The sequence below is a fragment of the Coloeus monedula genome (assembly GCF_965178545.1).
Source record: "Coloeus monedula genome assembly, chromosome: Z".
NCBI classification, from domain to species: Eukaryota; Metazoa; Chordata; class Aves; order Passeriformes; family Corvidae; genus Coloeus; species Coloeus monedula.
The window spans coordinates 34,549,375-34,569,283 of NC_138822.1; the positions used below are offsets into that span (position 1 = coordinate 34,549,375).

The 19,909-nt window shown below is 37.5% G+C and overlaps 1 protein-coding gene across 1 annotated transcript in view; it reads right to left on the reverse strand.

The window, feature by feature from the left end:
* Positions 1-18,157, reverse strand: part of GLIS3 (GLIS family zinc finger 3) — a gene marked incomplete at its 3' end in the record, with an annotated part of 121,033 nt that extends 102,876 nt beyond the window's left edge. The window contains exons 1-2 of the mRNA XM_082300957.1: positions 17,961-18,157; positions 12,500-13,616 (exon numbers count right to left, since the gene is read on the reverse strand). Of these exons, the coding sequence (XP_082157083.1) occupies positions 12,500-13,616; positions 17,961-18,091 (1,248 nt within the window). The 5' untranslated portion in view covers positions 18,092-18,157. The remainder of the gene's footprint in view (positions 1-12,499; positions 13,617-17,960) is intronic.
* Between the last annotated feature and the right edge of the window lie 1,752 nt (positions 18,158-19,909).

Genomic DNA, 19,909 nt, shown 5'->3' on the forward strand with positions numbered 1-19,909 from the left:
AAGGTACTAACACTTCACAAGTTACTACTTAGTAATTATTGTGCACTATATGTATATAACCAGTCTACTCCAAATGGGGACTAAAATGCATGTCTGAACTCAGCAGCTGTAACAGACTAAGTTTTCAGAAACTATTGTTTACCATGGCTTTGCACAAGGCCAGTAACATGCAAAGCTCTGGTAATACAATAATTTGAAACTGAATGCCCATACCGGTAGATTAGCCCATCTTCTCAGACTACAAAACCTTGCACATAAGTCTATCAGCAAATGAAGAAAACTATAATACTTTTCCTAACTTAAGAAATTGTTCTTCAGATTTTCACATCAACAAGCTTGAATGACCAAAAGCTGCTAGCAGACCTGATATGACCAGAACCAGAAGACAGAACCCCAGAACAGAGCATTTTATCTTACCCTTCAGGCAGATATAGATGAAGATAATAAAAGAAGATAAATTATTAATAAATAAATGTGCCTGTTCCTTAACAGGGACAGACATGTTCCATTTACTATTTTATCTTTCCCAAAATATATGTGTCTTTTCTATCCAGGTTGAATATTTCCCTGTGCAACTTTAAATAACACATTTAAATTATTTTCTTCCTCTGCATCTATTTTTGAAGTGGTGACTGGGGAAGAGGGTGTGACAGCAACGACACAATGTTTTATAAGATCATGACCTTGGGAAAAATTAAATTACTGTGAATTTATAGAATGGATAATTATTTTTCTGTGACCCAAGTCAAAACACTTCTCTTTGTAAAGATTTTAATCAACTTTAGAAGAAAAGGCTACCTCTTAGTAAAATAGGTCCCCATTTCATTTAGAGAAATTGCATTTTGCCTGCACGTTTAACTTCAGAAGTAAAGTTACTTAACCTGCACAGTTCAGTTTCTGGGAAGTCTACTGGCCAGGCAAGCCAAAATACTCTATAAGTTAATGCAAAGAACCCCCAGTAGCACTCAAAAATTGAAGAGTTCAAGCTATTTAATTCAGCCCCCTCTTCCCACACAAAGGGATTTTTAAAAATAGGGTTTGGTTTTGTTTAGTTTTTGTCAGGGCTTTTTTTAAAAAAGCCTTTCAATAAAAATGAAAACTGATGGAATACACAGCATCATAAGGTGTAGCTACCAAACTCACAGCAATAAGTTGGATTCTAAAACATCAACAGAATATATCTTGCATCTTCCCTAGAGTCATTCTAGAGGTAGAACAAAATAACTGTGTTTTGATTTCCTTCACAGCTTTAGAGATGACGCTGTTTGTACGGCTCATCAGTACACTGAGGGAGGCTCTCGGGACTGCTAACATTGTCCCTATAGGTCTTAAACAGACCGAAGTGAGCTGACTCTGCCTGAGCTCTGAGCTTGCTGGATACATGCCAGAATAGATCCAAATACCACATACCCATGATTAGTGTTGGGGCCTGCTTCCGCTACACAGAATTGCACAAAGACTGAAGAATCTTTGCAACTAGAATAAAAGTGACTGAATCCTGTATATAAAGGCTAAAAATGGAGAAAAAAGGGTAAATTATAAGTACGCAGAAGACAAAAATGCCTCAAATTTGTGTTTTGTTTTCATCACACATGATGTAAAGCCTGGTAGCCTAATTTTCTCCTCTTCCTTGTGACATGTCAGTTAAACTACTCAACCCTGTCCTTCCATCGCATCCTATGGAGAAACAAGTAGCCAGCTGCAAGAAATACCACATGCAAGCACCAGGTTATCTAAGAGGACATGCCACAGCATATGTTTTCAGTCTCTGCCACCAGCAGAGTCTTTTGCAGAAATGTTCAACCTCCCTACACCCCTAGACATGATCTCTATATATACATCTGAGACATGACTCCCCCATTGCCTCTGAATGGAATATGCAGCTCCCTCACCCTGCTGCAACATTGTTCTGCATTCTCTGAGCCACTAAAGGCCTCATGCTTCTCAGTTATATTACACACACTACTGAAGAAAAAAACACTGTCTCAAGGTAAGGCCTGAGAGATGGATAACCTACTAGTCATTTACTGGGACTAGAAATAGAGCATCATTTGGTCTTACTCTCTTTCCTTTATAAAGATTGTGTTTTTACTGCAACAAGTTCTCATAGCTACTTATCATTACCAAAGCAGTTCATTTCCATCTTTTGTTCCTCTTTAGATACTCCTAATATCCTTGACATAAAATTGTATCAGAACTTCACAGCCATGTAAGTCTTCAAGGGCTGGATGAACACCTCCATATAAGCAAGCTAGAATTCTCCTTATTCAGGTCACTTTGTCTTCTCAGTCTCCCTCAGGTTCAAAGAGTGGCCAGGTGTACCACTTCCTTGCTGACCAGATACTATTTTTGCCTGATGGTAACAGGGTCTGTCACACCAGCAAAATACAGCATGAAATAGCAAAATGTTAACATTTTAACCTTAATTCAGCTGCAAAAGCTATGCTGATTGATTCAGTGACCCATCTCTTCTTTCCTAATGGAAAAAAATAGAGTACCCAGCTTCTTTTACAATGACAAAAGTATAAGAACTGAAGTTAGTAAACAGAACCTGCTATGATGAGTTTATTTCTGCTGTCTTCTAAGCCTTACAAAGATTGTCTAAAAGCTTTTCACTGTAGATAGCTGAATGATGGGACATGAGTGTCCCAAGAGGCCATTACCATTTTTCAAGATCTGTGATGATTCGACTCAGTATTCAAGGCTAGTGTTGCATTCAGTGGCCCTTCAGCTACTATAACAATCAGAACTAGAACTAGGAAACCTCTTCCTTCAGAGAAAAGCTCAGCTCTCACAAATTTGCATGATAGACTTTTGAGAAACTTCTCATCAGGTCAACAGTCCTTCAGATGGCTTGCTTTTAATTTAGAACCAAACTCTCCACTGACTCACTGAAATGCCATGTTCCCCAATGCAGGCTTCACAAAGATTCATTTAACTAACAGTCTGAGTTTAAATGCAGAGATGGCGCATATATTCAGTCGCTGTGCTATCAATTACAATGATTTCTACAGTATTGTATACTGAGTATGAGTATTAACATACTGATTTGCTCAATCTGTATGTCTCCTTGACAACATATGTGATACTGGACCTGCTTCACTGGTGCAGACGTAAAATCAGTGCCACAACTTAGCAGCTCACATTGTTAATTTTTTAATTTAATAATTGGATTCAGACCACATTTATCCAGTCATTCAGAACTCAAGAGTCCTTGTGACACAGTCAAAGCTGAGCAACCTTGTTTCTCAAGAGTGGCTCATTTTTGAAAATGTGGTCCCAATAACTTCAGCAGTCTCAACATAAATATTCTCTAATTCAGTTTATGCTTATCCCACTCCTTTAAACAAACAAATCAGACCTCATGTTCATGCCATCTACCAACTTCTGTAACAGATTAGCATCAAATACCTAAAACAAAGTTGGACAAGTATGTCTGAATCACTTGGAAACTTTAAGATCACAGGACTGAAACTTTGTCATACCAATTATGTAAAGCCACTGGAAAGAAATCCATGCATTTTTGCAAGCAGGCAAAGTAGGCTTTTCATAGAACAAAAGGAGCCTTGTATTTTTCTGTTATGCGACAACTCCTAATTAAAATCAATGATTTTTTATTGTTGGCCCAGATAAGCTTGTTTGCATAGCTGCCACTTCTTAAAACAGAAATCTGAATGTTATTAGGAAAAGACATCCATTGACAGTACAACAGGCCTTGAAGAAAAGTGGCATTGCTTGATGTTAACACCTGATTAACCTTGGAGGCAGTTCTGCAAATGTTAAACAGTACAGAATATAGTAAAGAGCAAAAGAAATTTAATTTTGTTCTAACGTATTTATAGAATTGTACCAAGAGTACCCGTAAAGGCATGCTGTGGTCTTTTCCTTGAGCTTGTGCCAGTTGATGACCAATAGAAAGCATTCAAAGAGGGAGAAAAGAGGTAGCGGGAAATTATCTGTAACCATTCTCTGTATCAAGCATACTGTTTCATGGACAGCTGAGTAACGTTACATTTCAACATTTCATGCAGAAACAACTCGTAAAAAAAATTTCTTACCACAGTGACATTTCTCTAAAATGATTCACTTGTGATCTTGAACTCTGTAACTATGAGAGTTAATTCTCAAGAGCTAAGTACAAATGGAATAAAATTGCTAAATATTCAAAAAAACAATGGTGAGAAAATATCAAACCTAAATTGAAACAGTCTTAAATTGACATGAAAAATGAGCATTCTGAGTGGATAAAATTGGTATCAGAAAACAATCACCAGGTGGCTATAGCAACATTTAGCAAACCCTGATGCATTTAACAGACCAGTTAAATGTGCAGTTCTAGACACAGCAGTCACAGCATCCTCACTAGCTCCTCTTTCTGAATTTCCTTTTCTTAATTAGTCCAGCACTCCACACAGACACAGACTGCACCTTCTCAGCGACTAGCTCTAAAAAGACCACACTGTTTGCATGCACCCTGTTCAGAAAGGGTGGTTCAGCAGTTATTCAAACCCTGTTAGCCCAAGATGAACAGCAGCCGTGTTTCTGTGACAGAGCACTCAACACACTGGCTATATATGGCAATATCCTTGTTCAAGGTGCCTATTTCAACCACTTATAGGGAGAGTCTACTACAATCATGTTCTGAACAATGCTTAATCCTTATCCAGTCCAAGTTCTTTGGAAACCTACCCTACAAGTATGTATCTGTAAAAGCAAACAAGATTTTAGCATCTGCTAAATGCTACCCCAGCTAACTGGGACTATAATGACAATAAAACAGAATAGCTTCAGGGATCAGAGTGAATAAAGATGAATCTTGTCTTCTCAGTGTTTGGATTACTGTGCTTGAGGCTCAGGAGAGACCTTGCTGCTCTCTACAACTTGCAAAAGGAAGCTGTAATGAAATGGGGGTTGTTCTCTTCTCCCAGGTGCTGGGTAAACAGTTGGACTCTTGTGATCTGAAAGGCTTTTTCCAACCTAAATGGTTCTGTGATTCCAGACATATCATAAATCAATGGAATCACTGAACTGTGTGTGATTCTGCCTGGATGAATCTCACTCAAGCCTACACAACTATTGGTTTGCAACCTACCTTTTAAAACAGAACCAGTCCCTTCTCTTGAGTCCTTTAAGCATTAAGTCAGAAATAATATCTTATACTAAATCTGAATACTGAAAAAAATGCCAAAGAATACCTCAGGATGTACAAATGCTTCAGCATACACTTGCATTTGGCTTTCAACATATTTAAATATACGTAGTGCAAAACACTAAACATATTTAGTGCAAAAAATGTGGCATTTTTCCATTTCCTAACTACTCAGTACAAATAATCCAATGATTGTTCTAAGAGCTTAATGCTCAACACTCATTTTGAAAGCCTATGTTCACAGATATACCATAAGACTTAGATGTCTGGGAAGTTTTCCACAGAACACCAGAAACACTAATTAAACCCCTAATCCTTAGGAAATCAGTGTCAATCACCTGAATAAAGCCGACAGCATGTTTACTTTTGCTTAAAACTGTATTTCCTTTCTGAAGGAGTAACATTGCAACGGAATAGCAAAATCTATTAACTAGTTCCCTCTACTTCCCTCTTTCTTTAAAACAAAATCTTGTTTTATGGGAAAGGTCTGTTTCTGTTGTACCTGTATCATAACTTGTATTTTCTGTTTTCTCATCAGTTAGCCTTTTCTATCACTAAACGGAAAGTTTCAAAGTGTACTGACTCTGCTCCTGATAGAGGTCCAGTCACCAACCAAACAGGGATACTGAAAATGCATAGTAAAATCAGCAGAAAAGAGCTGAAGTTATCTAAAAAGATTTCATTACTTGGAGAGTAATCCAATCTTTACACAAATAATCTCCAAACCATCAACAGTAAGATTAGCCCCATAACCTCCACCCTCTCAGATTTGAATTCAAGTAATTTTCTAGTTTAAAACCTAAGTTTAATAAACAAACAAAAGCCCAAAACACAAATACAAAACCAACTGACCAAATACCCAACACCAGAATACCCTCCAAATTTCTTGCAGGTGAAATTTTAGCAGATGTTTTAGGATTCCTTACTTCAAATAGAAGAAATTTAAGAGTGCTTCATTTTTTAAGTTTACCATTTATTTATAGTTTGGTATAGCAATGAAAAGTATCTAAAATATATTTTATTACATTTATGATGCTGGGAAATAAAAATAAAATATCATTTTTGTGCCAATCCACAAGCACAAAGAGGTAATAAGTTAGGAACCTTTCCACACAAACATAAGTATCTGTACAATTAGGAGTGTTCACTTTTATTTTGGGATAATTCACATTCATGTTCTGGATGACTGTGAAACTAAAAATACGCCTGTTTGCAAAATTTCGTTAAAGTTCTGTTTTAAATTTTTCAATTATCTAAGTCAAAAATAAGCTATTCAAATACTTAAAAACAAATTATCCATTAGAAGAAAAATAATAAAATTAGATGTTTCATAGGTGTTTTACTCTGTAACCTGAAATATGGCTCTCTGTCTATCATTTTTCACTATCATCAGTTCTACATCTGCATGTAGAAAGGAGCTTGCTCTGCATTTTTTGAATGCATTAAGAGATGTTCCGATATTGAGGGTCAGTACCCCAGGTACCATAGGCCCTCTTGTACTCACTGTACTCAAGTGGAAGCTGTGCATCTTCAGCAGCCAAAGAAAAAGCACCTATCCGTACATTTTGAACTATGGACACTATATATTTCATGCAGAAAGGATAGTATTGAAAGAGCAGTAGTATCATTGCTGAGAGGCAAAATTCATTAGTTTGGACTAGATGTGACCACGTGAGCTTGAGCTGTTCGTGGAAGCACACCCAGAATTCATAATTTGTTTTTTCTTTAAACAGCTAAGACATCATAATCATGACCAGAAGATTACTAATATTGCACAAACTTGTGAGAGCTAGGAAGGCTTGGCTTTATAGCTGAAAACTAAAATGCAACTTTCTATATCCATACACCATGACATAGTCTAATTAAACATAGATCTCTGCTTTTTCCATGGTATTTCTGTTTCAGTTTGCTTACTCAGTTAGTGAAAAAATTGGCAACAGGCAACTGTAAATTTGGCTCTTTCTAATTTTCAGCAACTTGACTCAACAATTGAATTACCATTCTTGTGACATTGTTTAAGACAAAGTGCTCAAATGCTACTTTAGCACAGTGAAAAAGTCTTCTGCGAGCATAGAAGCAAAAAAAAAAAAAAAAAATTTTATAGTTTCTATTTTATCAAGTCTTTAGTGCAATACAGGATGTGATAAAAATCTTTTCCTATCCAGAAAAATGGCATGTACTGTAAATAAAATATTTGCACATGCCATATGTAAGACACCATATGAAGATACAATGCTAAAACCTGAAGATGGTAAAAACCTCCCAATCATTTTTACAGAATGCATTTCTGGTTTTAATCAAAATTTCAATGTGAACACCATTTTCCAAGGACATATTCTTCAAATAACACACATACACACATCCATCTAAATACTCATGCTCACCCAAGGAAGCTTGCTTGTGTCTCAAAAGAAAGAAAAAAAGCATTAGACAAGTGTTTTAAGTTTCATGGGTTTTTTTCACATACCTTCCATTTTACATGCTTTGCAGACTGATGAGTTGTGGGATAATTTCAGGTATTTAGCAGATGTTAAATGAATGTTGCTTTGAATCTGACAGGAATCCTAGCAATTTTATTGGTTTATATCGCATCAAACAGCTGCACTAAAAAAAGTGTGGTCATGTAGTACTATCAATACTAATACAAAAGGCACTGGGCTGAAGCATAGCTCAGAATTTACAGAAAGAAACAAGACTGATTTCAGTTTCAAAAGGGGAAGCATTCCTAGTGCATCTGAATGAAACTGTTAAGTGTGAGCTTGGAATTCATCTCTAACAACATGATGTTGCTGCTTACACCAGAATAAATATGTTAAGCTTAATGCTTGCATAGAAGGACAATAAGGCTAATTAAATACCTCTTGTTGCATCTGGACTTAAAAAGTAAAAATGTTCATTATAAAAGAAGGGAACCTGAGTAGAAAATAAGCTCACAGGTAGAGACAAAGAGAACAGGTCAGCACCTGCCAATTGCTACTGTGAAGTTTCAACAGCTACTGGGAATTCTGCCTTTTTCAAATCCAAATGAAATCTGTGGAAGCCTCAAATGCCATTGTGAAGTAACTGCTGGCAAGCATTACAGATTATATCTCAACCGTTGTTGTACTTACTACTTCCATTTCAATATGAATTTTCATTCACATTTTTTCCTATTTGATTTATTCCTACAAAGTACAAACTAATGCATAGATTAATAGATACATTTGAACATGCTGTACCCACTTTATATAAAGTTTAGGAGCAGACACTAAATATGTATTAGTAGGTCATTAATAGCTTAAACCACTAAACCAGGTCACTGAAAAGAAGAATGCTTCCCAGGTGATGTAAATTGGAATAGAACATGAAAGATGTTTAATGAACAGTAAGGGAGCCCAATGCATTTTAACAACTATTTAAAGAATTGCTATTCCAAACAAATCAACTTCTTGAATGCAGGTTCTCTTCAACTTCACAGATTTCCGTTCAATAAAGCAAGGCCGAACATAGTCACCTGCTTTGGTAAAAGAAAATGCAGGACTCCATAAAATTCATGCTTTTTAAAATTAAAGGGGTTTTTTGGTAGTTGTTTAGAACAAAAACCAGTCTTCTTAAAACAGACAGGAATCCAAAAAAACACTATTATTTTTCATTACATGGAGAAGGTAAATGAAATCAAAGTGTTAAAACCTAATCTGCACCTTCAGTAGCAAATTCAGTTAAAGATGGAAAAAAAGAGCCCAATTCACAGAAAAACAACAGTATGGAATAAATCTATCAGGGTTGGTATGCAATTATTTTCCACTTTGCCCTAGTTACCTCACTACGGAAGGACCAAATGCATTCTGAGTTTTTGACCTTAAGAACACTTGTCTTTAAGTTTGGATCTGATTATCCTGATTGTCAGATGTTTTTATGTGCTGATACTCGATTACTAATCACCCTTCAACACTTTTATCTTCCAGAATCAGAGAAGACAGCTCATCCAGAACGAGCAGGAACTAAAGAGTAGAGTATTGCTTGCAGCTTTAGCTTATTGCCCCAAATTTTTGTTACATAGATAAATAGATACTAATTCAGATGCAGCAAAACAAATGCTGAGGTCACTTGACTCTGATTTTAACTGTAAGAATGGTTCTGATTTTAACCATAAGCATATCAAGTACTGCAGTCCTAGCTGTTCTGCAAGTCTCTTCTGAATGTTATTATTTCATCATCACAGAATAATAATAGAGAAGAATAGAATTATGTTGCAAAGTTCAGCTTATGCAGTTGTGTATCTGATTTCACATTATCTCTACTATTGTTACAACAATACAACTTAGAAGTAACCTTCGCCTTAAAAATAACTGAAACCTTGTAAAGCTCGTTGATGTAAAGCTCGCTGACATACCACAGCAATCCACTGGGACACACAGCACAGTATATAATAATACACTTTCAATACGTAGCAGTACAGAGATAAGCAACACTGACAAAAAAACATACTGACGTGCTAAGTATATTGACTAGCACCCACTGCAATTCACGCTCAATGAGAAGATTGTCTCATGCAAACTGTTAGGAACCACGAACACACACAGTGTTTACACTATGAGTAGTGTGTGATGGTGCTAAGGGGACTGGTGTAACTGCCTGCCTTTGATAATGTAATCTATCAAGACATCCTTGTCTTGATAGATTACATTATGATAGTTCCTCCCAATGACTTACTACTTCTGCTACATTCTTCACAGTAAATCTGGTTCATTAATATAATAGATGTGTATTTGGCATTTTTCCTTCCCTCTTCCTGCTTGGTGTACTGGACTGCCTCTTACTAGTCTGCAAACTGCAGTGGACATAGAGATTATTACTTTATAACAATTTTAGAGAAAGAGGCATGCTACACCTAGAACCAGAAAATAAATTATAAAAAGACCCTAGATGGACAAATAAAGATTATAAATGGATTGGTTTGATTTTGCACTTAAAAGCACACATTCATAGATTGGTGAAGAGTTTCAGATTTCTTTTGCATAATTTTTTGTTAATTAGGAAATCATTCTCCATTATCATCTTGCCCAAAATGTTCTCCCAAATGTTCTCTCCTCACTTAAAATCTCTATTTAAAACCATACATGGCATGGATATGATTGCAAATTTCACTGCTTGATGAAAAAGGTATGATGTTTGACTAATGTAAATTTTCTAAATATATCCAGAGACCATGCTGCTGGACATTAGAAAGCCAAATACATTTTTCCACATTCACACCATTTGTGAAATGGTAAAGAAATAAAGCAGCAAGTTATTTCACTCAAACCATGCTAAAGAATGTCACTTCTGTTTTCTCATCCCAAGAAAGCAGGCCTATGTTCCAGATTTACACTCACATTATGAGGATTATCATATCACCCTCAGTATTTCTACATTTCATTACAATTCTTAACATGAAAGGAAGATAAGTATGTGCTGCTTCTGATATGCAAACTTCCTGGTGCTGTCCAGCAATGCTTGCTTAAGCTCAGTAAAATTAATCCCAATTCAATGTTTAAAAAGAGATCACTCTTTGAGAAGCTGCTACAGACACCTCTTATTTTTTGGTGACACAGCAGGATTTGGCATGCACTTCAGTTTTGGTTTAGTAATCTCAAAAACTTTATCATATGAAATACCTTATCCACTTACACATTCTTTATCATCAGTGAATGATGATTCCTTCAAAGCTAAGGACTCCTCAAGGAGGTTTTATAATCAGGAGGTCACTGTAAACACCCTTTCTGAACAAGGAGGGAAGGGAGTTTAGAGTGTTACAAACTCAATGTTTACCCCAGTATTACAGGATCCTTCATCATAATTCTTCTATTAGAAAGACCCTGGGTACTTGGATTTAGTCTTTGTTTCAGTGTTCTTCCATTGTTCTTGACGTCTTTCTTCATCCTGTTGTTTGTCCATACTCATCCGCTGATGTCTGCCTCCATATCTTTAATTATATGTGATACTCCCTTGAAAACTCACTTTCTTGACTCATAATAATTCTCTTTTTTTTGCCTCATTCTCTCTCTTCCAATAAAGGTGATGAGAAATCCTTAAGGAGGAATGAAAATTAATGGTAAACCCTGACCCAATATATCTGGAGAGCAGAAAAATAATATTATGGAATTTAAAACAATATTCAGGGAACAGAGAGCCTGAGTTAAGGCTCTGGTGTGACAAAAGGGAAGGATAAAGAAACCTTTCTAGTGTCATGACACAATCTCTACCAGGTCCTTTAAATTCAGGAGAGGAATCTGGAAAGATATGCACTCTATCCTGAAGAACACTAGCCCTGTGAAGAAACAAAAGTGAAAGAAAGAAACCTTTTCTATTTACTGTACAAGCAAACATCTACATCATGCTAAAAAATTGTACAACAAGGCATACACTGATATAGACTCCAAGCACCAATTTATATTTCACAGCACGTAAATGTATATTTTTTAATCAGTGTTTATTCCTAGAAATTATATGTTCATCATTTTGTTCGTTTATGCTGGGGACTCAAAACTCAAACCTGATGAGACTGCTTTCTGATGACACTAAATAAGCACTTAGTAAGGTTAAGCTTATTGTCGTCCAAAATACAGACCATATGTGAGGCAATTGAAAAATCTGAATTACAGAGATAATAGATGGTGCACTGGGGACTAAGCATAAACTGATTCTTAACAGCCAGACTATTAACCCATGTGACTACCTATGTGCTAGCTTGACCTGCAGTGACCCTAAGAAAAATAGGAAGAAAAACATAACTTTGGGGGTTGAATCCTCACTGCTAGAATCTGTGAACAGAAAAATTAGTATGGGATTTGTTGTTAATGTATTCATGGAAACAGGTAAGTGGGTTTGTTTTTTGTTAGTAGTAGAAGAAACAACTGCCTTAAAAATGTCCAGCTCTTCTCTTGTTTCTTGTGGTAACATTATGCAAGGTCTTGAAAATTCCTAAAGTCAAAAAGGTGTAACATGATGCAAGAATATTTCAGGATAAATGGTGACATTTATTCTGCAGCACTTTTCCTGCATGTATCCTTCATGCAAGTACCTAAGTACTGATTGTGCTTCAGTTTTGCTTCATGAAGGTTTACTATATCACTTGTTGCAGTCTACAGTAGAAGTTTATAAATGTAGAAAATAGAACATTTTGTCTAATCTTATCTGATGGCATATATCAAAATAAAGAACACCTTTCCTTTCTATGTAGGTGGGAAGATGGAAGTCTTTCATTCTCACAGAGTAGTTTAAAAAGCACACCATTAAATAGGAGAACCAAAGGCAGAATTACAACTTCACCACATTTTCCTAAGTAATAGAGGTCCTTTAGTTGGTAAGAAAGACAGAACTCAGACTTACTGTGCATTTGTTCGGCTTCTCTCCTGAGTGGACTCTCATGTGAATCAGCAGTTTGTAACGGGCATTAAATGGCTTAAACCTTCGAGGGCATCCTGCCCAGAAACAGGTGAAGTCCTCTCCCTTCCTCTGGTCTATGTGGATCTTCTCTATGTGTCGCACAAGCTCCTCTTGATGGTTGTACAGCTTCCCGCAGTCAACCCAGCAGCAGCCATGCTTGCCATTGAAATCATCCAGCTCGCCACCTTCCTCCAGCAGGGTACCCGGGGCAGACGGCAGCACCTGCTGCGGGTGGACATGGCTGGGCAGGCTGTGCGGCTGCCGGTGCTGGTGAGCGTGGTACGGTGGGGGTGGCCCTTGTGGAGTAGCTGGTGGCAGCAGCAGGGGTGGAAGAGGCATGTCAGCAGTAGGGCCTGAGAAGTCATCCAGCTGTTCATTTTTCAGGATGTCCACTGCCTGGCTGTCCAAAGGTGGCACACCCTGCTGGATCACCATGTTATTTGTGGCAGCCATCTGCAAGCTGGCTTGTTCCAGCTGTTGCATCTGCTGATACTCACCAGCCCCGTTTTCAGCATACCCTGGAAAGCTGACATTGCCATTCGCCATGTGGAGGCCTTTCTGGGCTGCTGGAACTGAGAAATTTTGGGGTATACAGCTTCCTCTCACTCCCAAAAAATGTCCATAGACCTCAGGCTGTGGGGAGATGTTTGCCGGCGATACCCTGGAGCTGTTGATGTAGGCCACCAGAGAAGTTGGGGATGTACGGATGATTGTATTGAACTCAATCCCAATGCCGTCAGAGAGGGGAGACACAGAAAGTGCTCTCTTTTTGGACCGGGATGATTGAGACCAGACTGAGGACTGGCAAAGACTAGAGTAAGGGGAATGCTTATTTTCCATGCCATGTAAATAGGATGATAATGAGTTACCGGACACAGGTGTTTCAGGCAAAAAATTTAGTAGGTCCCCCAACTCACTGCCGTTTTGTAAACCATGGTCAGGAAGAACAGAAGAAAGTGTCCTGTACCTGTGTGACCACTCTTGTTGAACACTCAAAGGGGAGTGACCTTCTGGCAAGCTTAATGTTGTAGAGGCCAGAGACTCACAAGACAAGAGTGACCTGAAATAAAGGCACAGTAAAGTAAGCAGTTAGACAATTCAGAAGTAGCTCTTTTACCTCCACACACACACTTGAAATTAAGGAAAGGCTACGTATGAGGAAAGGTCTCCCTAATGTTAGGTAATCAAGTTTAGCACACTCTGTTCATGTACCAGTAGTTACACAAAGGCAATATACATGTAAAAAGGTCACTTAGGAAACCAACTTCAAAACTTCAAGATTTTGAAGAAGTGCTGCTGTAAAGATTCTTCATACACCACTGCAGAAATTAACGCACTTCTTCTCATCAATTGTGGTATAAATAGGTTTGGACTTCTGAAGCCAAGGCATTATGTTCCTGCCTTATATGAAACTCACATTGATTTGAGTCATCCATTGTTTTTGCTTGAAAAGAACAGGAAGAAAACTGATTTATAGAGAATAAATATTCAACCTGAATGACTTTGTCACTTGTAATGCATACAAATATTACAAATACTTCCCTAAAGGAGTTTTATATATTAAGTTTATAAATATAGATAATATCTAACTTTACAAAACAAACAAAATAAATGAGTAATGGAGGAGAACTGGTTGAAGGGGTTTTTTAGCTTTGATTTGAAGATGTATCTGCCTCCAAGTCAGCAGTAAAAATTCTTCACAGAAGCATAATCTTGCTGTTATCATTCATTTTTTGACAGAGATATTATGAAACTTCTTTATGCTGCAAAGATTCTTCGGGTAGCTTAAAAACCCCCAACATATAGGCCCTTAAAAGTATTGTTTTCCACAGGAAGGTATTGAAAGGAAATAAAAGAACATCAGGGGCCCTGATTCACTGGTACAAATGCTGGCTAAAGGTCAAGTGGATTTATTTCTTTGTTTCCAGTTCACGCCCAGGCAGACTTGGATTTCCTGCCAGCTAGTGGTGCTATCAGTACATAAATTTCTATGTTTAAGGCGTTCTAACAATAGGAAGAATCGGGTATGCAGCTAGATAAACTCGACCAGCTCACAGAAGCCTCTACATCTTATGTTTTGAGCATTAATTCTTGAGTTTATTATTTTCACAACACAGTTTTGAAGAAGCACAGAATTTCAATGACTGATCAAGGACACAGGAGGGGAAGCTTGGCACAAGCTGAGAGAGAGAGGAAGTAGTTTGCAGGTGCTGTATCTGTAAGATAGCTCACAAGCAGGGAAAATGTAGCTTAAAAGAACAGCAAGCCTTGCTCTGGTGACTAGTGGGAGAGACAGTTAAATGCTCCTTTGCACAAGATACTTGTTTTGTAACGCGTCGTTGATCTGCTGTATCAGGATAAGAAACATCCTGTTCTGATCCTATGTCAGTGCAGGGTACTGTCATGGACCTTATGTTACTCCACTAGGGTTTAAACGGCACTTGCAGAACAGACCACTGACAAAAAGCACAGTTAGCATGCTGACTACCATTTGCATTGAGAGAAACGAGAAAAATGAGACTGCTCTGTCAGGTCAGTCTTGTATACCATTTAGATCTAAAGGGATGACTGTTTGTGAAAAAGTTGATTTAGGCTGCTGGGTCTGTTTTCAATGGGCTTTGTTAAAGCACAGTTCATTATAGAGCGATTAAATCATGCTAGTATGCTGTGACCCCAAATACAGATCCACAGTTTTCAACAGAGCAAGACAAGTAAGCCAGGTTTGACTTCTCCAGGTTATGCTGTATATATTCATACCTAGAAAATATAAGGAGAGGATGGGGGAGTTTTGCTAGATTGTTTCTTTAAATTTTTATTTTCTCTTTTATGAATAAAGAGAAAGAAATTGTGCATCGATAAAAAGTCTATTTTTGCACTGACAAGAATTTTAATCAGATGCATAGTAGGACCAGTGTCATACAAAAAGCTACTAATGCCTAACACAAAGGGACATATCCATCAGTGAATCTGAAGAAAAACTGTCTTTTAAAAGTCTCATAATAGGACAAAAATAAAAAGCTGGCCCAGAATTCCAAGTGTACAATATGTAAGAGCCAGATATTCTGAAGAAGCTTGGTTCCCACTTCAGCATCTAAATTCAAAAATAATAAAGATTCCAGCTCCCAAAGAAATGAAGATTTATTTAAACTTCAGCCAACACTGTGACTAAGTAAGTAGTTTTCTAGTGGGGAAAAATAAATACACCTAATATGAAAATGAAGGACCAGATCTATCAGAGTGCCAGACTCTCAGATGGTATTAACTGACACATCTGCTTTATTGTAAGCTAAACCACCTTGAGTTTGGACCAGATCTTTTATTATCATTTACAAGAGATTACTTGCAATTACACTGTATTCTCCCTCTTTGTACAGAGGCCACAATGTCAGAGTATAATCCAGAATCTTAAACATAAACAAGGAAGAGTGAAAACTATGGGTTTTTTTCTCTCTTCATGGTCTTCCATTTACTAGCTAAGAACCCTTTGCTCTTTCCCAGGTCCTTTTTTGTCAAAGCAAATAGCAGTATTACACCTGGTTTCAAGCAACACAACTGAATACTCCAAGAAAGTTCTGCAGAAACTCAAAAAAGATGGGGAAGGTTTTATCCCCCATGGTCTATACACCAGAATATGATGCTATCTGTAGCAAAACTCTCATTTTGCCAACTGTTTTCTTTCTTCCAACAGTAAAAATCAAGAAAATTCCCTCTGGCTTTGGTAAATTCAGCAAATAATCTGGTTTGGATTGAGCTGCCAGAACACAGTTCGTAGTGCTGAGAGATCAAATCCAGAGAAGGCACTCTGCCCAGGAAAAATCAGTCAATTTCATTTAGGCAAAAGCAGTTTACAGCTGAAGAAATGTAATCAAAAACTAAAACAAAAGCTCAAAACCCAACAACAAATAACCACACCCCCCCCCAAAAAAAACCACAAACAAACAAAACCCCAAACTGTTTTGACAATCTGTGAGTTAAAAATCTGAGTTTAAACTTGTTTTGTCCTACAAAACAGATAATTTGAGGTCAAGATTGCTGAAACGGACACTCTTTGTGAGACAAACTTATTCTATAACACCTTCATTGATAAATCATTAAAAGATACTCTAGGGACACCACAGCCTTGGTTCTGCCAGAGTTTCAGCTTCTGTTTGCCCTTAGTAAATGTTTCTTTGAAATAAAACAAAAACTGTATAACTGAGTACTGACACAGTACATCCAACCACATATTCAGTGTTTGGAACCATACGGGCACCCCTAAAACTTAAATAACAATTATATAATTATATTTTTCTAGCATCAGTTTTATTCGATCTGAAAGGCACGTCTTTGGATTTGTCATTTGTCATCATCCTAGCACTGAATGGTTTTTGCTGACATGTTTACATAGGAAGCATAATTAATTTTGTAAATTTTCACAGGGGAGGCAGTCTTCTCAATTGAAGCGACAGAAATGTTAAAAATTATCCCAAGAGTAAAGCAAGGTTTTCTTCCAGCTGTACAAAACAAACTTTAATTATTTCAAGAATGTTCCTTGGCTTGTAATAAAGCAACATAGCAAAACGTAAACTGCTTTGAGAATAAAGACTCTTGTGGTCTTTTATAAATCAGAAACTACATTTCAACTCAGTAGGCAACGGGGAATGTAGATTCCAAAATAACACACTAGAATGTTTTCTCCTTGTATGCTTAACATCCAGGGATGTGCCTAATGTATTTGTAGGGTGGTTGTCAAAAACCTGTTTTCCTCTAACTCATGTTTGTTGACAATACTCATAATCTCAAAACTTATTTAAGCATTTAAAATCAATTAATAAGTATTTATCTGTGGGGTAGTGATACAAAAGGGCAACATTCACAGGAAGAGGTCATAGTTTTCTTTAGCTTCTCAACAGAACTAGGAAAATTAACACGTTGTCAGAGACAATTGATCTGATCAACTTTATTATGTAAACAAACCATTTGAAAGCAAAAGTACTTGATGAGGAGAGAGAAACATGTGCAGAGCACTTCCATTTTTTTGTCTGTCCTTAGAGTTATTTGACAGGCACCAACATGGCACTCTTAGCACTATGTAGATGTAACATGTGGACTATTTCTACTTTCATCCTCTGTAACATTTCCTATACCTAGTACAAAAATCTAGTTCATGACTATAAAACAGCATTTATCTAATAAAAAAGTCCTACCATCCACAGATTTTGTGTGGCCGAATTTCACCCATTATTTGAATGATCCAAACAGTATAATTATAGCTGATCTGAATTAAATTGCATGGAATTCAGCTTCCTGTAGCATAACAGAGAATGATTTTCTAATTTTAATAATCAGAAATGTCACATTTTAATCACAGAAGAATTAAACCCCCTCCTTTCAAAGTACTGAAGATAAAAAGGCAATTGAGCACCTTGTATCTGACAGAGAAGCGCTCTGGCTGGAAGCATCCATAGACCTCTGTAAGCTAGGGCTGATCTGGTTGCATGCTGCTGAAAGCTGATTTGCCAAAGGTGAAAGAGGTCCCAGCTGTTGAACTGTCATGGGATTGCTGGTGACTACTGTATTGTTGCCGCTGCCTTTTCCAATGGACTTGTGCTTGCATCCATAACCAAGACCTCCTAAAATAAACAAAGCAGGTTACTATTTATCTCTCATGAAGCTGTGATGAGGCACAGAACTCACATCACTTTGCAAAGTCCAGAAAGTAATGGGAATCCTAAGATGAGAGCAAAACAGGGGACCTACACAAGGATTTTGCAAACTTCTTTGCAGAACATAAAAAGCAATAATTCTACAGGGGAATTAATAGATTCTGCACGTGTAAAACATGTGCTGACATACATAAACTAACAACCAGACATGATGGAAAAACATCAGAAAAAACACCAGGTAAAACAGCAGCCCTCAGCTGAGGGACAGCTCTCTGTGAAGAAGACAGGAAGAGAGAACCCAAGGCGGCTGCCAGAACACCGCCATAACCCGAGCTCCACAGCTCCAAGCCATTGCAAGCCCTTCCATCATTCCTACCACCAGCCATGCAAAAAGCAAGGACACCACCAATATGCACACAGACTGCAGTGCTGGCTGCATAGTTTCCCCAGCAGGAGAGAGTTACAGCTTGGAACCCAGCATTCCTCTGAGGGCTAGGTAGAAGAATCTGAGCTGAATCAAAACTGAGAAGCATTCTGGACTTTCTTTAAATGCCACAGTCTGCTCTTAATCACTGCTGCCATGACTCAAACTGATGGCTATACACAGTAGTGCCAAAGGCAGCTGGCCATTGGGACATACCATCAAAACGCCCAGTGTACCTTGTGTTGTGAGTTAGGTCACAAGAGGTGGTTTACAAGATTGCCTCCATCAAAACACATTTAGAGCAGAAAGTTAAAATGCAGGTCATAATATGGAAGTTGTTGGACATCTAGCAAAATCTCATCACAGCTGGAAACTAATAATTAGACAATTTGCATTTCTAGCTGCTTCCCTGTGTTCAGAATACTCCACAAAGCAGGACAGCAACATCAGGACAAGCAGTGAAAAGTGTTTCAATGTAAACTATTTTCCTAAACTAAATCTACTTTTGGCATGGTTGTACAACTCATAGAAGTTTTTCTCCAGGTTCTTCAGATGGGTTGTGGACTGCAGGAAGAAGTACATTAAGGCATTTATGGCCCTCCCAGTCAAAGCAGGAAAACCCAAATCCTTCAATCCCCTCTAGATCAAATAGTTCCAAGGACAAACATATAAAGAGAATTCCTTATTCTGCACTCAACTCCACTGTGGACACCAGAACAAAGCATTTAAGCTCTTGTAGGATTTCTGTCTGTTCCCACTACAGATGTTTAATTAAATCAAAAGAAAAAGAAAGGCATTTTAATTTCTTTCCTGTGAAGCAGGAACATTCATATTTTCAATGCACTAAAACGGAATCAGTGTGCTACTCAGCAGTTGGTTTCATAATGTTACAGAGAATTAAATTGTAACCAGTAGCAAATATTAGGCAAAAAATGTAAATTGCCTCTGATAATAACATGAACACTGCTCCTCTTAGCAAAAAGCTGGATGGGGTGAAATAAAAAATTTACAAGCCCCATTCACACTATAAAAAACACATAATATGCCTATATGTGTGTGTGTATCATAAATGTTCAGTTAGCTATTTTTCAGGAAAGTGTCTTTAGTATGTAGAACCAAAGACATTCTGCACCAAATGATATAAAAGAGAAGCGTGCTATAACAATGTAGGAAATCCAACTGGGTTTGACACTGAAATACAGTTGTGATGCTTCCAGAGTGTGTGTATATATATATATAAAAATCTTGGTAAGACATAAACCTACTATTTAGCATTGAGAAAAT